This window comes from Martes martes, assembly GCF_963455335.1.
Source record: "Martes martes genome assembly, chromosome: 4".
Classification (NCBI taxonomy): domain Eukaryota; kingdom Metazoa; phylum Chordata; class Mammalia; order Carnivora; family Mustelidae; genus Martes; species Martes martes.
Window position 1 is genome coordinate 136,774,125 of NC_137891.1, and position 14,797 is coordinate 136,788,921.

At 41.8% G+C, this 14,797-nt stretch overlaps 1 protein-coding gene across 1 annotated transcript in view; it reads right to left on the bottom strand.

Annotated features, from left to right (window-relative positions):
* Positions 1-14,797, bottom strand: part of IL12RB2 (interleukin 12 receptor subunit beta 2) — a gene marked incomplete at its 5' end in the record, with an annotated part of 65,464 nt that overhangs the window by 29,562 nt on the left and 21,105 nt on the right. The window contains 2 exons of the mRNA XM_080801282.1: positions 246-465; positions 11,875-11,954. Of these exons, the coding sequence (XP_080657408.1) occupies positions 246-465; positions 11,875-11,954 (300 nt within the window). The remainder of the gene's footprint in view (positions 1-245; positions 466-11,874; positions 11,955-14,797) is intronic.

Genomic DNA, 14,797 nt, shown 5'->3' on the forward strand with positions numbered 1-14,797 from the left:
ACAATGACCTGCAAGACAGATAATATAACCCGTTTTAGAGAGCGGAAAATTGAAACTCAGAGGTGTTAATTCACTTGTCCAAAACCACTCACAGACTAAGTGCAAAAGAGCCTCTGAAGGCCGTTGGCTCCAAAGTCTAAACTCCCGTGTTACTCATGCCAGGCCCTGGGCTGAGCCTGTGGGAGATAAGAGGTAAGTAAGACACAGTTTACCATAGGCGATATTAAAGCAAAGTTGGTACTCACCTGCCCCACACAGGTCCGTTATGTTAATACGAGTGGGCAGGGAACTGCCTTTTGAGTTAGCTGCAGACACAGTCACAACCCAATTTCCAGTTCTGGGAATGACCCACGTCCAGGAGGTGTGTTCTGTGATGTTCTGTAGTGTGACTTTCCCCCCTGCCACCTCCTGCAAGGTCACGCGATAGTGGAGGATTTTTCCTCGTGCCTCAGATACGGTCATATTCTGCAACGAAACACATTCACTTACTTGTGTACTCCCAGACAAGGTCGCTGGATGCTTTGTGGCTGGACCTGATGGCCCCTGCAGCAGTAGGTAACATATGAGTGACCTTTTTATTTACATCTCCTCTCCTCCACTGCATATTTTTATATGCACCCAAGCCCATGCAAGCCCACCATTTAGGAAAAAAAATCAATTAACAGTTTTTTTAAAAAGATTTTATTTATTTATTTGAGAGAGAGAGAGAGAGAGAGATCACAAGTAGGCAGGGAGGCAGGCAGAGAGAGGAGGAAGCAGGCTCTCCGAGGAGCAGAGAGCCCGATGCGGGGCTCAATCCCAGGATCCTGGGATCATGACCTGAGCCGAAGGCAGAGGCTTTAACCCACTGAGCCACCCAGGCGCCCCCAGTTAACATTTTTTTTTAAAGATTTTATTTATTTATTTGACAGACAGAGATCACAAGTAGGCAGAGAGGCAGGCAGGGGGTAGGGGGGAGGAGGCTCCCTGCCAAGCAGAGAGCCCGATGCAGGGCTCCATTCCAGGACCCTGGGATCATGACCTGAGTCGAAGGCAGAGGCTTAACCCACTGAACCACCTAGGCATCCCCTCAGTTAACATTTTAAAAAGCTAATTCATAAAAACACATTGATTTTCCTTTCTTGCTTCAAAATAAAACTTCCTAACAGTAAAAAGCTCAATTACATCTAATCGAACAAGTGCAGAATCTGAACTCAGATGATCTGGGTTTCAGTTCTATCTCTACCAACCACCACTAGCTGTGTGACCTAGAGCAAGGCAGTCAGATCCTCTGAATCTCCACTTCTCAATCTGTGAAATACGACCCCTCCACACACACCCCTTTTCATATAGAAAGTGTAATGCTGCCCATTAAATAAGAAATGAGATTTTCAAGAGCTAAACTCATAAAATCCACACTTAGTGAGCTGGATTAGCCATCTGTGCTAGGAAAGTAAGACACTGTTTATAAATGTGTGACTAATGAGTTTTGGAATTGCAAAAATTCCAATTGAGATCATTTGGGAGCAATCCCAGAAAGTAAGCAGAAAACTAATTATTTGTATTGTAACCCTGTTTGGATAAGGACCATGGGAAACAGAAGCAATGAAAATGGAGAGTGGCCAAGGGCAGTCCTGGCAGTGCCCATCATTGCTTGTGCAGGGAGAGGAAGGTTTAGCTTGCCAGACATAAGCATGATGGTATTTTTGGCAAGGCTAGTCCTTCTATGGGTTCAGGTGCTGAAAAGACACACATTAGGACTGGCAAATGCCCCTTTCTCTGATTTTCTACCCCTTAAGCAATCTTCTAATAATCTCTCGGGAAAGGCTGGAGTAACATGAACATCTGGTTCACTTAAAATTTGTATTTTTCCCTTTAAGTGAATAAATTGGCCTTCTGATGATAATTTGGCTTCTGAAATAATTAGCATGCTGAGAGAGAATGTTCCTATCCGCTGACTAAAGTCTTCTGGGTAGCCCAACAGCTGCATTCCTCACTGTAAATTAATCCATGAACATCTAGCTTTTTATATTTCAGTCTCTGGGAACTTGATTAATGCAGGTCCTATCCCAGGTGCCCTTCTGGATCCACAAAGTCCAGGACTGGATCTCATGGTCAATGCACCAGGGGAATGCCATATTGCTTAGGACTCTTCCGGGTGCACATTCAGCCTTTCCCTAGAAGACATCTTTGTGTTCTGGCAGGAACCAAGCAAGTTAACATTTTAATTATCCATCACAATCAATTTTAAAGGCCTGTGGTGTGGATTAAAGTTAAGTGTCTGCTTTTGAAATTGTGGTGTTCTGAACTGTTATTAATAAATATGCCCTTCGTCACAGGAGAAAAACAAGATAAATTAAAGCGAAAGCTGGCTGGGGAAGAACATCCCCTCAGGTCTTTTCTCAATCCATCCTTCCCTGACTCCTCTGTAGGTCCAGAGATAGGACTATTATTTCACTCCCACACCATGCACCTTCTCCTTCAAGGCACTCCTCAAGAGTTAACTGAGCTCACAAAGCTCCCCATTCTTGGCAGGAACCCAAGGGGCTTCAGGCTTACTCTGACAACTGAGGAACCAGAGCCCTAATTGAAAAAAAGAAAGAAAGAAAGAAAGAAAGAAAGAAAAACACCTTGCAAATCAGCCCTTATTACCTTCCCCTCATTCTCCTTCATAGACACCTCAGCAATCCTAATCAATCCTATGGTAGAGCACTGGAAGAAGGGGAAATGTCAGGTCATCTTGGATCCGATGAACTTGCCTCGTGACTGCTGTAGAAATCTAGCTGATTCCACACACTACAGTGATCTAGTAAGAGATGTGGGTCTGAAAGATGAGCAAAGGTTCCTAGAGGGTAGTGAAGGGCCTAGACCCAAACCCTTGCATTTTCTCCTCCACATCTCATATTTTAGACTTGAAAATATTAGAAGGTAAAGGTGGGGTTAAGGTAGTTAGAGAAATAAATACGGTATCCCAAGAGTTATGCTTATATAAAATGTCAAGCTCATATTTTGGGATAAAAGTTAACATGTCTCATGGAATTGGCCTCCTTCACCAATTTGAAAATGGGCTTAACTTGTCCAATACGGTCCATGGAACAAAAAACCAATTTAGTCAATAGGAAATCAGGTATTTATCCAGCTGGGCATAATGTCCTGAAGCAACTGAAAAGAGTTTAATTTGGTTTTTTAAAAATGGCAACATAAAGTTTGCAAATAATGCACATTAATCCATCACCTCTGGATTATATTGGTCCTGACATAATGGAATATCATCACAGAACCAGAAAGAATTCTATAGTTTAACAATTAATTCAACATTTCATTTTATCAATAGGGAAATAAGTCTAGGACTCAAAATGACTTGCTTAACGTCACTCAAGGAACAGATGGAGGAGCTGAGAGTGGAACCCAGGGCTCCTGACTTTGAGACTAGCGATCCCTCTTCTCTGACGTGGTGCTCCTTACGTTGGCAAGCCTGAGACAATGAACAGGTCACTATAGGGCGCTATGTTTCATAGTTGGAATCCCAGTCAACCTTCTGGCCCGAAATTGGAAAGCGGCTTGTCTCATTGTGAGGGTGTAGAACATTCTGAGGTGAAGCATCAACAGCAGACATCAAGTCAGAAATTTTGGGAAAGCGGAGATCCAGAATTCTTCTTTTCCAGAGTCAACAGGCCTTAGGTCACAAGGAGACTAGCTGTGAACCCAGAAGAACTACCATGTGAGGAGCCAGCTAGGTCTTTCCAGATGAACTTATTTTACTCTCATGTTTATATATATGGGTGTGCGGTGAGGAGAAACTATCTTTATTGGGGCATACCATGATTCAGAAGCTTTATATCTACTCTCCCATTTAGTCCTCATATCTCCCCCTCCTGAGGTTAAGAAACTGACTAGGCTTCACAGACAAAAAGTACGGGGAGATTTTAGTGCGCCCCCTGGTGGGCATGAGAGAGGAAGGCGTTGTCCTGAATGTGTGCAGTGTCCCTGGTACTTCTTGTACATTTATGAGCAGTGCTGAAAGGGGTGTCAAGCCAGGGTTCCTGTCATTGTCACCCTCTCCTACTGGTAAAGGTTTGCTAAACAGGAAAATCTGTCTTATTGCCTCCTTCAGTTTTCTTTTTGCTCTGTGTGTGAGAAAAGATTTTAACTTAGTAAACGTGACTTTTCTGATTTAGGTTTGTCTAAGAAGCAAACAGTGAGCAGCTCCCTTATAAAACTATTGTGAGAGTTCTGTTGGCTGAAAAGTCTTTAAGCATCAAAAATAACGTGGTGAGGGGTGCCTGGGTGGCTCAGAGGGTTAAGCCTCAGCCTTCAGCTCAGGTCATGGTCTCAGGGTCCTGGGATCGAGCCCCACATCGGGCTCTCTGCTCAGCGGGGAGCCTGCTTCCCTCCCTCTCTCTGCCTGCCTCTCTGCCTACTTGTGATCTCTGTTTGTCAAATAAATAAAAAAAATCTTTAAAAAAAATAACGTGGTGAATATAGGACATGATAGGACAAAATCTGGTCCATGTCAGAATGCAAGTCCTCTGTGTTTTGTTTTTAAAATTTTCTTTTTTTTAAAGTAATCTCTACACCCAACGTGGGGCTCAAACTCACAACCCTGAGATCAAGAGTCACACGTTCCACTGACTGAACCAGTCTGGTGCCCCTGTTTTGTTTTTAAGTATATGAGAGGAAAGGTGTTTCTGTGAGTTGATAAATCATTTCTTCTTAGGATTTGAAGAAAAAACTACTGTACTTATCATAAAATGATATTTTATTCTGAAATTCCCCTGATGCAAACACACACACACACACACACACACACACACACACACACACCTGTCAGAACTAAGCCTTCATCAAAGAAGAGAGTCTGTAATCAAAACCTCTTAGAAAGCTGGGGAATTCGAATATGTCACAGTTTTGTCATGAAGACTTTTTGCAGAGCGAGGTCAGTTTTTCTTATTAGGGCAGATCGTTCACTTTTCTGCTCTACCACACAGCAGCTGTGTGACCTTGAGCAAATTATTTTACCTCTCTGAAGCTCAATTTACTTATCTGTAAAATGAGGATAATTCTATGTACAGATTAGTCTTACTGAAGGATGCAATGGGTTGAGGGAGGCAAATGGTTTCAAAGAGTGCTTGGCACATGGTAGATTTCTGCCACTTGGTGAGTTCCCCGCTCTCGGTTACTCTAATATAAAAATCATCATAATTGACACTCTTCCCCATTGTAATCACAAACTCTTCTACCAATCTATGGAAAGCCCAGCCATCTTGAACTCAGTTCCCACCATAGCTCTGTATGAAAGTCTCACCAATGTCATACTGTTGATTACAAAGTACATACAATATGCAGTTTTAAGCCTGGGTACCTTGATTTTAGAACTCATGACTGTTTTCAGCAACCCCAGTCCAAACTGAAGAAATCACTGTATTGAAATGATCCATCGGTGGATCTGTCCTCCCACTAGCCTGTCAGTCCATCTTTGCCTCTTCGGCATCCTGCACCATGTTTGTCTTCTAGTGACTTAGCAAACACTTTTCATGATTCTCTCATTAATCTTTGCAGCCACCTCATGTGGTAAATTCTATTACTGTCTGCACTTTCCTTGTAAGCAAAGGAAGGCACAGAAGGATAAGAACACACAGCCAGTAAGCGGTGAAGCTACTACTTGAATCCAGTTAGCACAGCTCTACCTAGAGGATGAACTCTTAACTGTTGTCCTGTTAGCACTCAGTAGATAGCCCCAGGTGTTTTGCTACCCTGAACCTATTTAACTGATAGTAATCCCTCATGCTAGTTACCCTGACACAATGATTTCTACCTTATTTTGCAGCAGAAAAAGAGCAAAATAATAAACTTTGTTGGAGCAAAACTTTGTCAGAGCAAAACTTGAACTCCCCTTCCATCTGTTTTCTATCTTGTTAATTCTTCTCCGCTACCCACTTTCTTATCTTCGTCACTGACCACATTCTGTCATCCAACTGAAATTCCCTACATAACAGCTAGTATAATATGTATGACTAGTAAGCAAGGCAAACAACCTGTTCTTTCCAAAAATACCTTCAGAAATGCTGTGCCAGCCTGCTGGGAAAGGGAAGGAGACAGAGTTGAATATTACAACAAAACTATCAAAATCTTCTCATTTGCTGCTTTTGTATTTAAATATCAATTCTGAAATTGGATGCCTCCTTTAATTATATAAAGGCCTCAGGGTCCCGACAGCCAATCTTCCCTGTGGATTTATGATAGATCTTCATTCTACATCAATATAAATCAGATTACAAGTAATATTTTCCTACATTTACTGGATTTCTTTCATATGAGGAGGCCAAAGGACACATCTCCTTCGTGCAATGTGATGTGGATTGGAATAGTCTTCATACAACACAGAGAAATACGGGGAGAAAGAGACAAGGGGAATGTGCCAACAAGGCTGCCTCTGGCCACAGCGGCCTTTCTGAGGTTCTGCTGTGAGCTGCTGTACAAGGCTTGTTACTTTCTCTTTCTTCTCACCTTCTGTGGTTTGAGGGTAGCTGTTTATCCAAATGAGTTACTTCATTTAGCAAATGAGTAAAACCCACCAAATCTTCCCCCCATTTTTAGAACTGACTTTGCTTAACTCTCTTTTAACTCCCTTTTCTACTGCTTGTGAAGGGCTCTGCTCATTCCAGGAGGGAGCCGCCAGCCACACAAAGCCACGGAGCTCTTGAAGTGTGACTGAGATGTGCTGCTCTCTGGTGGGGGAGCTCTTAGCCACTGTACCCATGAGCACTTAGTAGATATGCCAGTTTTCAAAGACTTGGTAGGATAAGGAGAATGTAAAATAGCTAATCAATAATTTTAAAATATGACTACATATTGAAGTGATAATATTCCATACATATGTGGGTTAAATAAAATACATTATTAAAGTTAATTGTACCTTTTTATTTTTTAAATATGGCTACAAGAAAATTTTAAATGATACATGTGGCTCTCATTTGTGGCTTGCTTTATACTTTTATGGGATGGTGCTTCGCTATAGTGATCCTTTATATCCTTTACATCCTACCAAATGTTCTCCCACCCTTGTCCCAGCTAAAATGTTCTTCCGGGGTCAGTTCCAGTATTACCTTGCAAGAGGTCTTCTGTGACTCCTCGCCCATTCCCCTGCTCTCTTGCTGACCCTGATCATCATCCCCCTAGCTGAATCTTGAACTGCTCCTTAACACCTAACTGCCCTCATCACCCCCATTTCTGCCCTCCTGGTCTGTGAGCTCAAGCACCTGAGGACAGCACTTGTCTTACTCACTTCCCTATCCCTGGCATGGAACAGTGCCCAGTACTAAAGAGAGGCTTTAGTATGTTTGTCTGTTTGAGTGAATGGATGATAAATAAAGTGAACTTGGCTTCCCTTATAAACACATATTTCTCTTTCAGATCCAGGCCTCGACCACAATTTCAAGAAAGTTTATGGTCTGCTGTGATTAAGAAATTAACAGAGGAAACTGGAAAGGTTAATATGATTTAAACCCATTGGCATATCTTTTCATACATTATCTATCTATCTATCTACACAGTGATTTTCTCTTAAAGAATACATGTTGTGTTAACTGGAAGAAAAGTGTATTGGAATCATGGATTGAAATGCTTAAACAAAGAATAGGAAATAATATGAAACTTGCACAGAAGGAAGAGACAGGGAATCCGAGGGAGAGGAGGCTAAAAGCACCCTGTGAAGGACTCTAACATGACACTGGGGCTCTTTGTGACAGAGCAACACTTTCTAATTGTCAATGCATTTATTGTTTTAATAATACCTTGGTATTTTTTTTTTATTTCATAGATTAAGTTGTACTTTTTGGCTTCAGTACAGGATGAATTTTTGTCTTAAAAATAGCTACAGCAAAAAAAAAAAAAAAAGTACAACATATTTTTGAAGAAACAGAACTTTCGGAAGAAACCTTTGAGCAGAAACCTGGAGTAAATAAGTAAGAACCAGAACAACAAAGCAAAGGTCTCCTTCACCCTCAACAACATTGCCACAATCACATTCACATACACACATATTCTCAAACACAACCACACTGATGCCCACGCAAAACCCCTTCACACACTCATACTCACTCACTGCTGTAGTCTGAATGCTCGTGTGCTCCTCCCCAAGATTCACATATATGTTGGAATCCTAATGTTCAATGTGATGGTATTAGGAGGTAAGGCCTCTGTGAGGTGATTAGGTCATGAAGGTGGAGGCTTCATAAATGGAATTAGTGCCCTTGTAAAAGAGACCCCACAGAGCTCACTAGCCCCTTCTTCTTCTTCTCCTTCTCCTTCTCCTTCTTCTTCTTTTTAAAGATTTTATTTATTTATTTCAGAGAGAGAGACAGCACAAACATGAGCTAGAGGAGGAGAGGGAGAAGAGGACTCCCCGTTCACTGAGTAGGGAACCTGATGTGCGGGTCAATCCCAGGACCCTGGGATCATGACCTGAGCCAAAGGCAGAGGCTTATTAACCCACTGAGCCACCCAGGCACCCCTCACTAACCCCTTCTGCCATATGAGGATATAACAAGAAGTCTGCAACCCTGAGGAGGCCCCTCACCTGACCATGATGACACCTGATCTTGGACTTCCAGCCTCCATAACCACAAGGAATAGATTTCTGTTGTGTATAAGCCACCTGGTCTATGGTATTTTGTTGTAGCACCCACATAGACTAAGACACTCATCTATATGCACCCACACTGACACATATACTCATATATACATACCCACACTCACACCCCACACACATAAAAAACTCACATTCATTCACACTTACCCTTTGCACTCACACACATCTACAACACACATGCATACACATCACTCACACAGATGCACTCTCATCACACATACTCACACTCACCTACATTCATACTTCATGCAAGGGCTATACCCATTCAGCACCAAGTTGTTTGCTTCTGATGTAAACATCCTATAAAAATGAAAGGTCATCTCACATTTCCCCGGTTGCAAGAGAAACATGGTCTCACTTTGTTCATAGCCTAATGGGGTTTTACCTGGGGCTTCCTTTGGTGCCAAGACCTGAAATCCCCTTCTCTGCAGTGACAGGGTGTCCCTCTCATTGGGTTTCCCAGCACTGATCAAAGTGAAAAAAAAAAAAAAGCCACCACACACATACATCTTTGCTTCCTTTCCCCACTGAGGTCTGATTTGGGCCCCACCACAGAACACCTGATCTGGCTGCAGTGTTTCTTTTTAGTCTGTCATTTAGACGAGTCCCCATATAATGGTAATATCCCATCAAATTCCCAAACCTGCCTGAGAGTAGCATAAGGAATCCCCAGTTGGATGAGTGGGGCAGAAGGGGCTCCAGACAGAAGGGGCAATGATTTCTACTCAAGAAAGGCTCGTAGCAGCAAGCACCATAGTACCTGAAATCCTCCTTAGGAATCACTTCATCTCCCTAGAACTGTTTCTGTGTTTGTAACGTGAGTGATGGGACTGCACACTGCTTTCATTTCCTCTGGCTCTTGGGCTCTATAGTTCTGTGGTCTGAAGCTGGCCTGTTCATCTCAGTAACTCTGGTCAGTCTTTTATTCCCACTCCCAGATAAGTGGTCTACTTGGGGCCCCTGAACAAGCCTAGGATTTTGCAGACAAGGACTTAATCCTGTAATGGCCCTGAAAAACTGAGGACTAGATCCAACACTCCTTAAGGAGCCCCTCAGTTTGGATAGTCACCAAAGGTTTTGAAGGTGCCCTGTCTTGGCCACCAAGTTGGAGAAGTTTCTAGTATCTACATTTTTGGTTTTGTATTCAAGTCAGTTCCAGTCGAGCACCCACAATTCTGGCTCCACAAAAGGGGATTTTTAAAAAGTTTTATTTATTTATTTTAGAGAGAGAAAGAGAGAGAGAGAGCGCGTGTGAGCGAGTGCATGGGTGCACAAGTTGGGGAAGGGGCAGTGGGACAAGAAAAGTGAATCCTCAAGCAGACAACCCCCTGAGCATGGAACCCAATGCAGGGCTCAATCCCAGGGCCCTGGGATCATGACCTGAGCTGAAATCAAGAGCCAACTGCTTAACAGACTGAGCCACCCAGGCGCCCCAAAAGGGAAAGTTTTATAACAATAAGAGTTGCCCACCACAGCATGGACTGCTTACGAAGGGGAATTCTCCCTTTCCCAGATGGTCGCAGCAGAGGCATCTCTCTGTCCTGGGTGGAGTGGGAGCAATGTTTATGACAGGAAGGGTGGACTAGAGGAGAACTGAAGTCTTCTTGAATTCCAAGACCTCACTTCAGAATTTAGGCTTTTCAGGGAATAGGGGCAAGATTAAAATGAGAAACAGAGAAGAATTTGCATATGCACATGGACTGAGCCTTACCTGTGGCTAACAAATGTTTATTGGAACTGAAACAGTATATCTTTTCAGATCACTGCTGAGGACATTTCAGGAGAAGGAATCTTTATGGAAGGAGGAATTTTGGTTTTAACCAGTGGCTTACTCGTGAAAATGAAAACCAACAGCCAAGAATTGGAGTGAGTTATTCTATAATACCAATTATGGCTGCTCTAAATGTCTTGCTTTGAGAATTGCCTTGCTCTTAAACATGGCTTTATTTTAAAATAAATTTTAAGCTGCAGTTTTAGTTTCAGAGTGAAGAGCTTGATTATGACTCACCAAGCTATTTATAGTGGTCTCATATCAGACATTTTGTGTGCGTGTGAGAGAGAAAGGAAAAGAAGGAGAAAGAGCTCATTTCTTGCCTGGCTCATTTCTGAAAACTGTAGAGATTGCAATTATCAAAATCTATCATGCTAACCCCATCAGAGGACTTTATACTCATTTCTATGACTGTTTGGGTTTTGCGCTCATCAGCTTCCTAATTCCAAAACTGTTGACTTACCCTTATGTGGAAGAGGTATAGGGAGAGGGATGCAGGCTTGGGGAAGGAAAGAGGAGCATAGCTCTCCTGGAAACCTCTTACGAGCATACCAGTCAGAAGCTCAATTCAAATAGTATTTTCTTTTCATAAAGGTGAGTCACGATGTAACAGAAAGAGGTCTGGATGGGGTTGCAGTCTCAATTCTGAACTTAGTAGCTGGGTAAGTGTAGGAAGAACATCCCCTCTCTCTCAGTTTTTCCATTTGTTAAGTGGGATGCCTCGTAACTACCTCACCGGGTTTTTAAGGGATTTCGTGAAACAACTGCCCCAGATTTCAGCACTTTGTGAAACTCTCACACCCTGTAAAAACATTAGGTTTTCTGTTTTCTGGAAGGTTCTTCCAGTTACTACTGTTTTACTATTACTGATGAAGAGCTGCTTTCTGTTCCTGTTCACACTATTTTCTACTATTACTTGAGTTCTTGAGGTAGAGCAGCCTTCTTTCCACCCTCTACCTTTTTGGTGTCTACAGAAAATACATTCCTGAAAATCCATATCCACACACTTCTCATCTTTAACTTCCAAAAAAGGTGAATAAGTAAGGTGGCACAGTCATGGCTGGACATGTGGTCTGTAGGGAGGATATGGTGACTGGGAGGGGCAACTGTCAGAAGAAATGCTGCAGTGGGGTCAGAGGGTGGACAGGCCTGGGGAGGAAGGTGTGGAAGTGGATGAGGAAAAGATGTGGTTGTATGGAGACGAGACACAGTCAGAGCTCTCGCCCTCATCTGGCAAAAATAAATGACACTGAGTCAAGTGTCATGAGGATACTGTTGAGAAAATGAGTTCTAACTAAGTCTCTGAAGCCTCATGTAAAGCCATTATGGAAATAAAACATATTTTTGACCTTGAGACATTGTCCAAACATATAATTCTTTTTATATAACAATTATATCTCAGTAAAAACAGAATAAGACAAAAATAGTTAAATATATAATTCTCTTGAATTTTACACTGACACTGAAAACTTACCTTCCAGAAAAGAGAAATCTGTTGTCTATTGTAGTCGATGTGCTGTTTCATGTACCAGACATCCAATGTCCCTGTAGGCTCTGTTTTGAAGGGGGAAAAAAACATATTTTTTGGTATCAGACACACACACACACACACACACACACACAGATCCACAGGTGCCCCATATAAAACCTTTCAAAGGCAATTACTTATTTAATAAATAACTCTGGGAGAGTAGGATTATAGAACAATTTCAATTTTCTTTGTGCCCCAGTATTGTTTTCCTTTTGTTAAATAATGAACATGTATATTGTTGGCCGTAGAAAATACAAGGTTACCTTAAAAATAAATTGTAAAAAATGGGGGCGCCTGGGTGGCTCAGTGGGTTAAGCCGCTGCCTTCGGCTCAGGTCATGGTCTCAGGGTCCTGGGATCGAGCCCCGCATTGGGCTCCTTGCTCAGCGGGGAGCCTGCTTCTCTCTCTGCCTCTGCCTGCCTCTCTACCTGCTTGTGCTCTCTGTCTCTCCCTCTATCAAATAAATAAATAAAATCTTAAAAAAAATTGTAAAAAATGGTAAGGAAATTAGATTCCTAACATACTCTTAAAATAGGTATTGATAAAATAACTCAGAGAAAGTATGTGTGGTTTCTTCTTTTTTGTTGGAATGCAGAAAGAATTCTCAGCAGAAAATAAAACCATTAATCATAAGGAAAATATTTTCTGATCCTGTAAAAATGTAAAATACAAATGATAAACTGTGTTCACTTCCATTCCTGAACTTACCATGTTGTGGCATAATTACTTGGTTTTATGATCATTAGGCAATGATCTACTTGACAGGAAGGCCTATCTCATTCATCTTAATATCCCTCACACTTATGTAGTGCTTAGAAGGTAACAGGCTTCCAAAAACTCTTTTTTAGGTGATGAATGAGCAAATGGACAATTCAGGCAATATTAGCTACTTGATGCTAAAACATGGGCCGAACTGATAGAAGGAATAAGCACTAATCCATAAGATAATGGTCAAATATGACCTAATTTAATTCAAAAAAGTCAATCAAAGATTAGAAAAGGAACTGAACAATGAACTCCTGTGTGTATAAGAAAAAGACAGTGTGTGTGTGCACATGTGAGTGGGTGAAATAGTTTATTTCTCCCATTATCAGATTTGTTTTGATTTACAGTCAGGGGTGGACTCCACAGAAAGAGTCCCTGAAAATAGTCTTCTACTACAGCAATGTAACTTGTTTATCAATGACACTTAGAGTGTATTGAGATGAAGCTACATAGGAGTTTCTTTTCAAGTGACAATTTCCATTTAACCAGATGGAAGTTTCCAGAACATTAAGTCCCAGCAGGAAAACAGAGGACAAGCAGCCAGGGAAAGGAGAAGAGAAAGAGGGAAAGGTAGGGAGCACATGCACCTGCACACACTATGGGCAGGTCCTGCGGGGGCCCACTCACAGTTATCTCCCCTGTTCCTCCTTATCCCACAATGTACGCAGCTCTAATGCAGTGGTTAAAGTGTGAGCTCCAGAGATAGACCATCTATGGGCAAATCCCAGCTCTGCGATCTTGAACAAATGTTAACCACGTCCTTAAGCCAGTTTCCTCATCTGTAAAATGAGTGTTGTAGTTCTATACGTCATATTGGGCTGTTGTGAGAATTAAATGAATAGAAGCATCCTGACCTGTGGTAAGCATTCAATAAATTTAGCTGTTGCTGTTTTGGAAAATGAAATGCTGAGAGCCTAAGGAGCTTGTTCAAGGTCCCAGAAATAGTAAGTGGAGAAGCCAGGTTTTGAACACTGGTCTGTTTCATCCCATAGCCCAAGCTCTTTGCTCTGTACCCTGCAGTTATCTGGCTCTGAAAAAGCTTACAATCTCTCTACAGCACTTCCACCCCCAACAGGTGCTCTTTCATGTTCTACTCTCTCCTTTGTCACTTCCTTTTCCTGCCTCTCTCACCCTCTTTCCTATCTGTTTTTTTCTAAACTTTACTCATTTATTTTCTTCCCCTCTCTTTCCACTAGTGGTAACTTATACCCTTGCAGTGAGGACATAAAGAAAAGAAATGTTTATTTAAGACATTCTGAAAATGCTCTCCATCCTTCAGGATTATGAACAGAGACTCAGAAATCAAGCCTAGGCTTTTTTCCTAGTAGTCCAGATGCAAAAAGGGGAAACAACAACAACAACAACAACACAAACAACAGAGGGAAAGGGGACCTGAGAGTTATCAACCACCTACTATGTTCCAGGAACATCTGGACACTTAATAATCTGTACATCATCTCATTTAATCCTCACACAATGCATAGGGTGCTTGTAGCTACACCTGTTTTAGAGCTGAGGACTAGGAGGCTGACAAAGGTTGAATGATCTACACAACACTTGGGGCTGGTGAATGGCAAAGCCAGGAGCTGAGCCCAACTTCCACTGTTTGCAAAGACCCTGTTCTTCCATTACAGTTTACTAGAATAAACAAAAATCTGAACAAACTAGGTAACCCAGACATTGACTACATAATCAGGATTTGGAAACCTGGGTGTGCTCAATGTCAAAGCCAGCTGACTTGTTAGTGCTAATATCTCCAGTTAATTACATATTGGTAAGAAATTTGAAGGAACACTCATTGCCTTATTAAAGATCTACAACCTACCAGATTACTGTGGAGCTAAGAATTGAATTCTAGAATCACAGTCTCTTCAAAGGAAAAATTACAAGTGAAACTGAAATTTTAATGGTGCCCACCTGCAGAGTTAGCCTCTATGGGAGAGAAATCATTAGTTGAATCTGTGTGAGTTTCAAAGTGTAAAATTTCATGACCAGGGGTGTTAAACCACTGCTGCTTAAAGCAACATAAGAGCTGATATTAAAGAGAATCTCTGACATTCAACTGACACAAAATCACTTGAAGTTCTAACCTCAGTGTTAT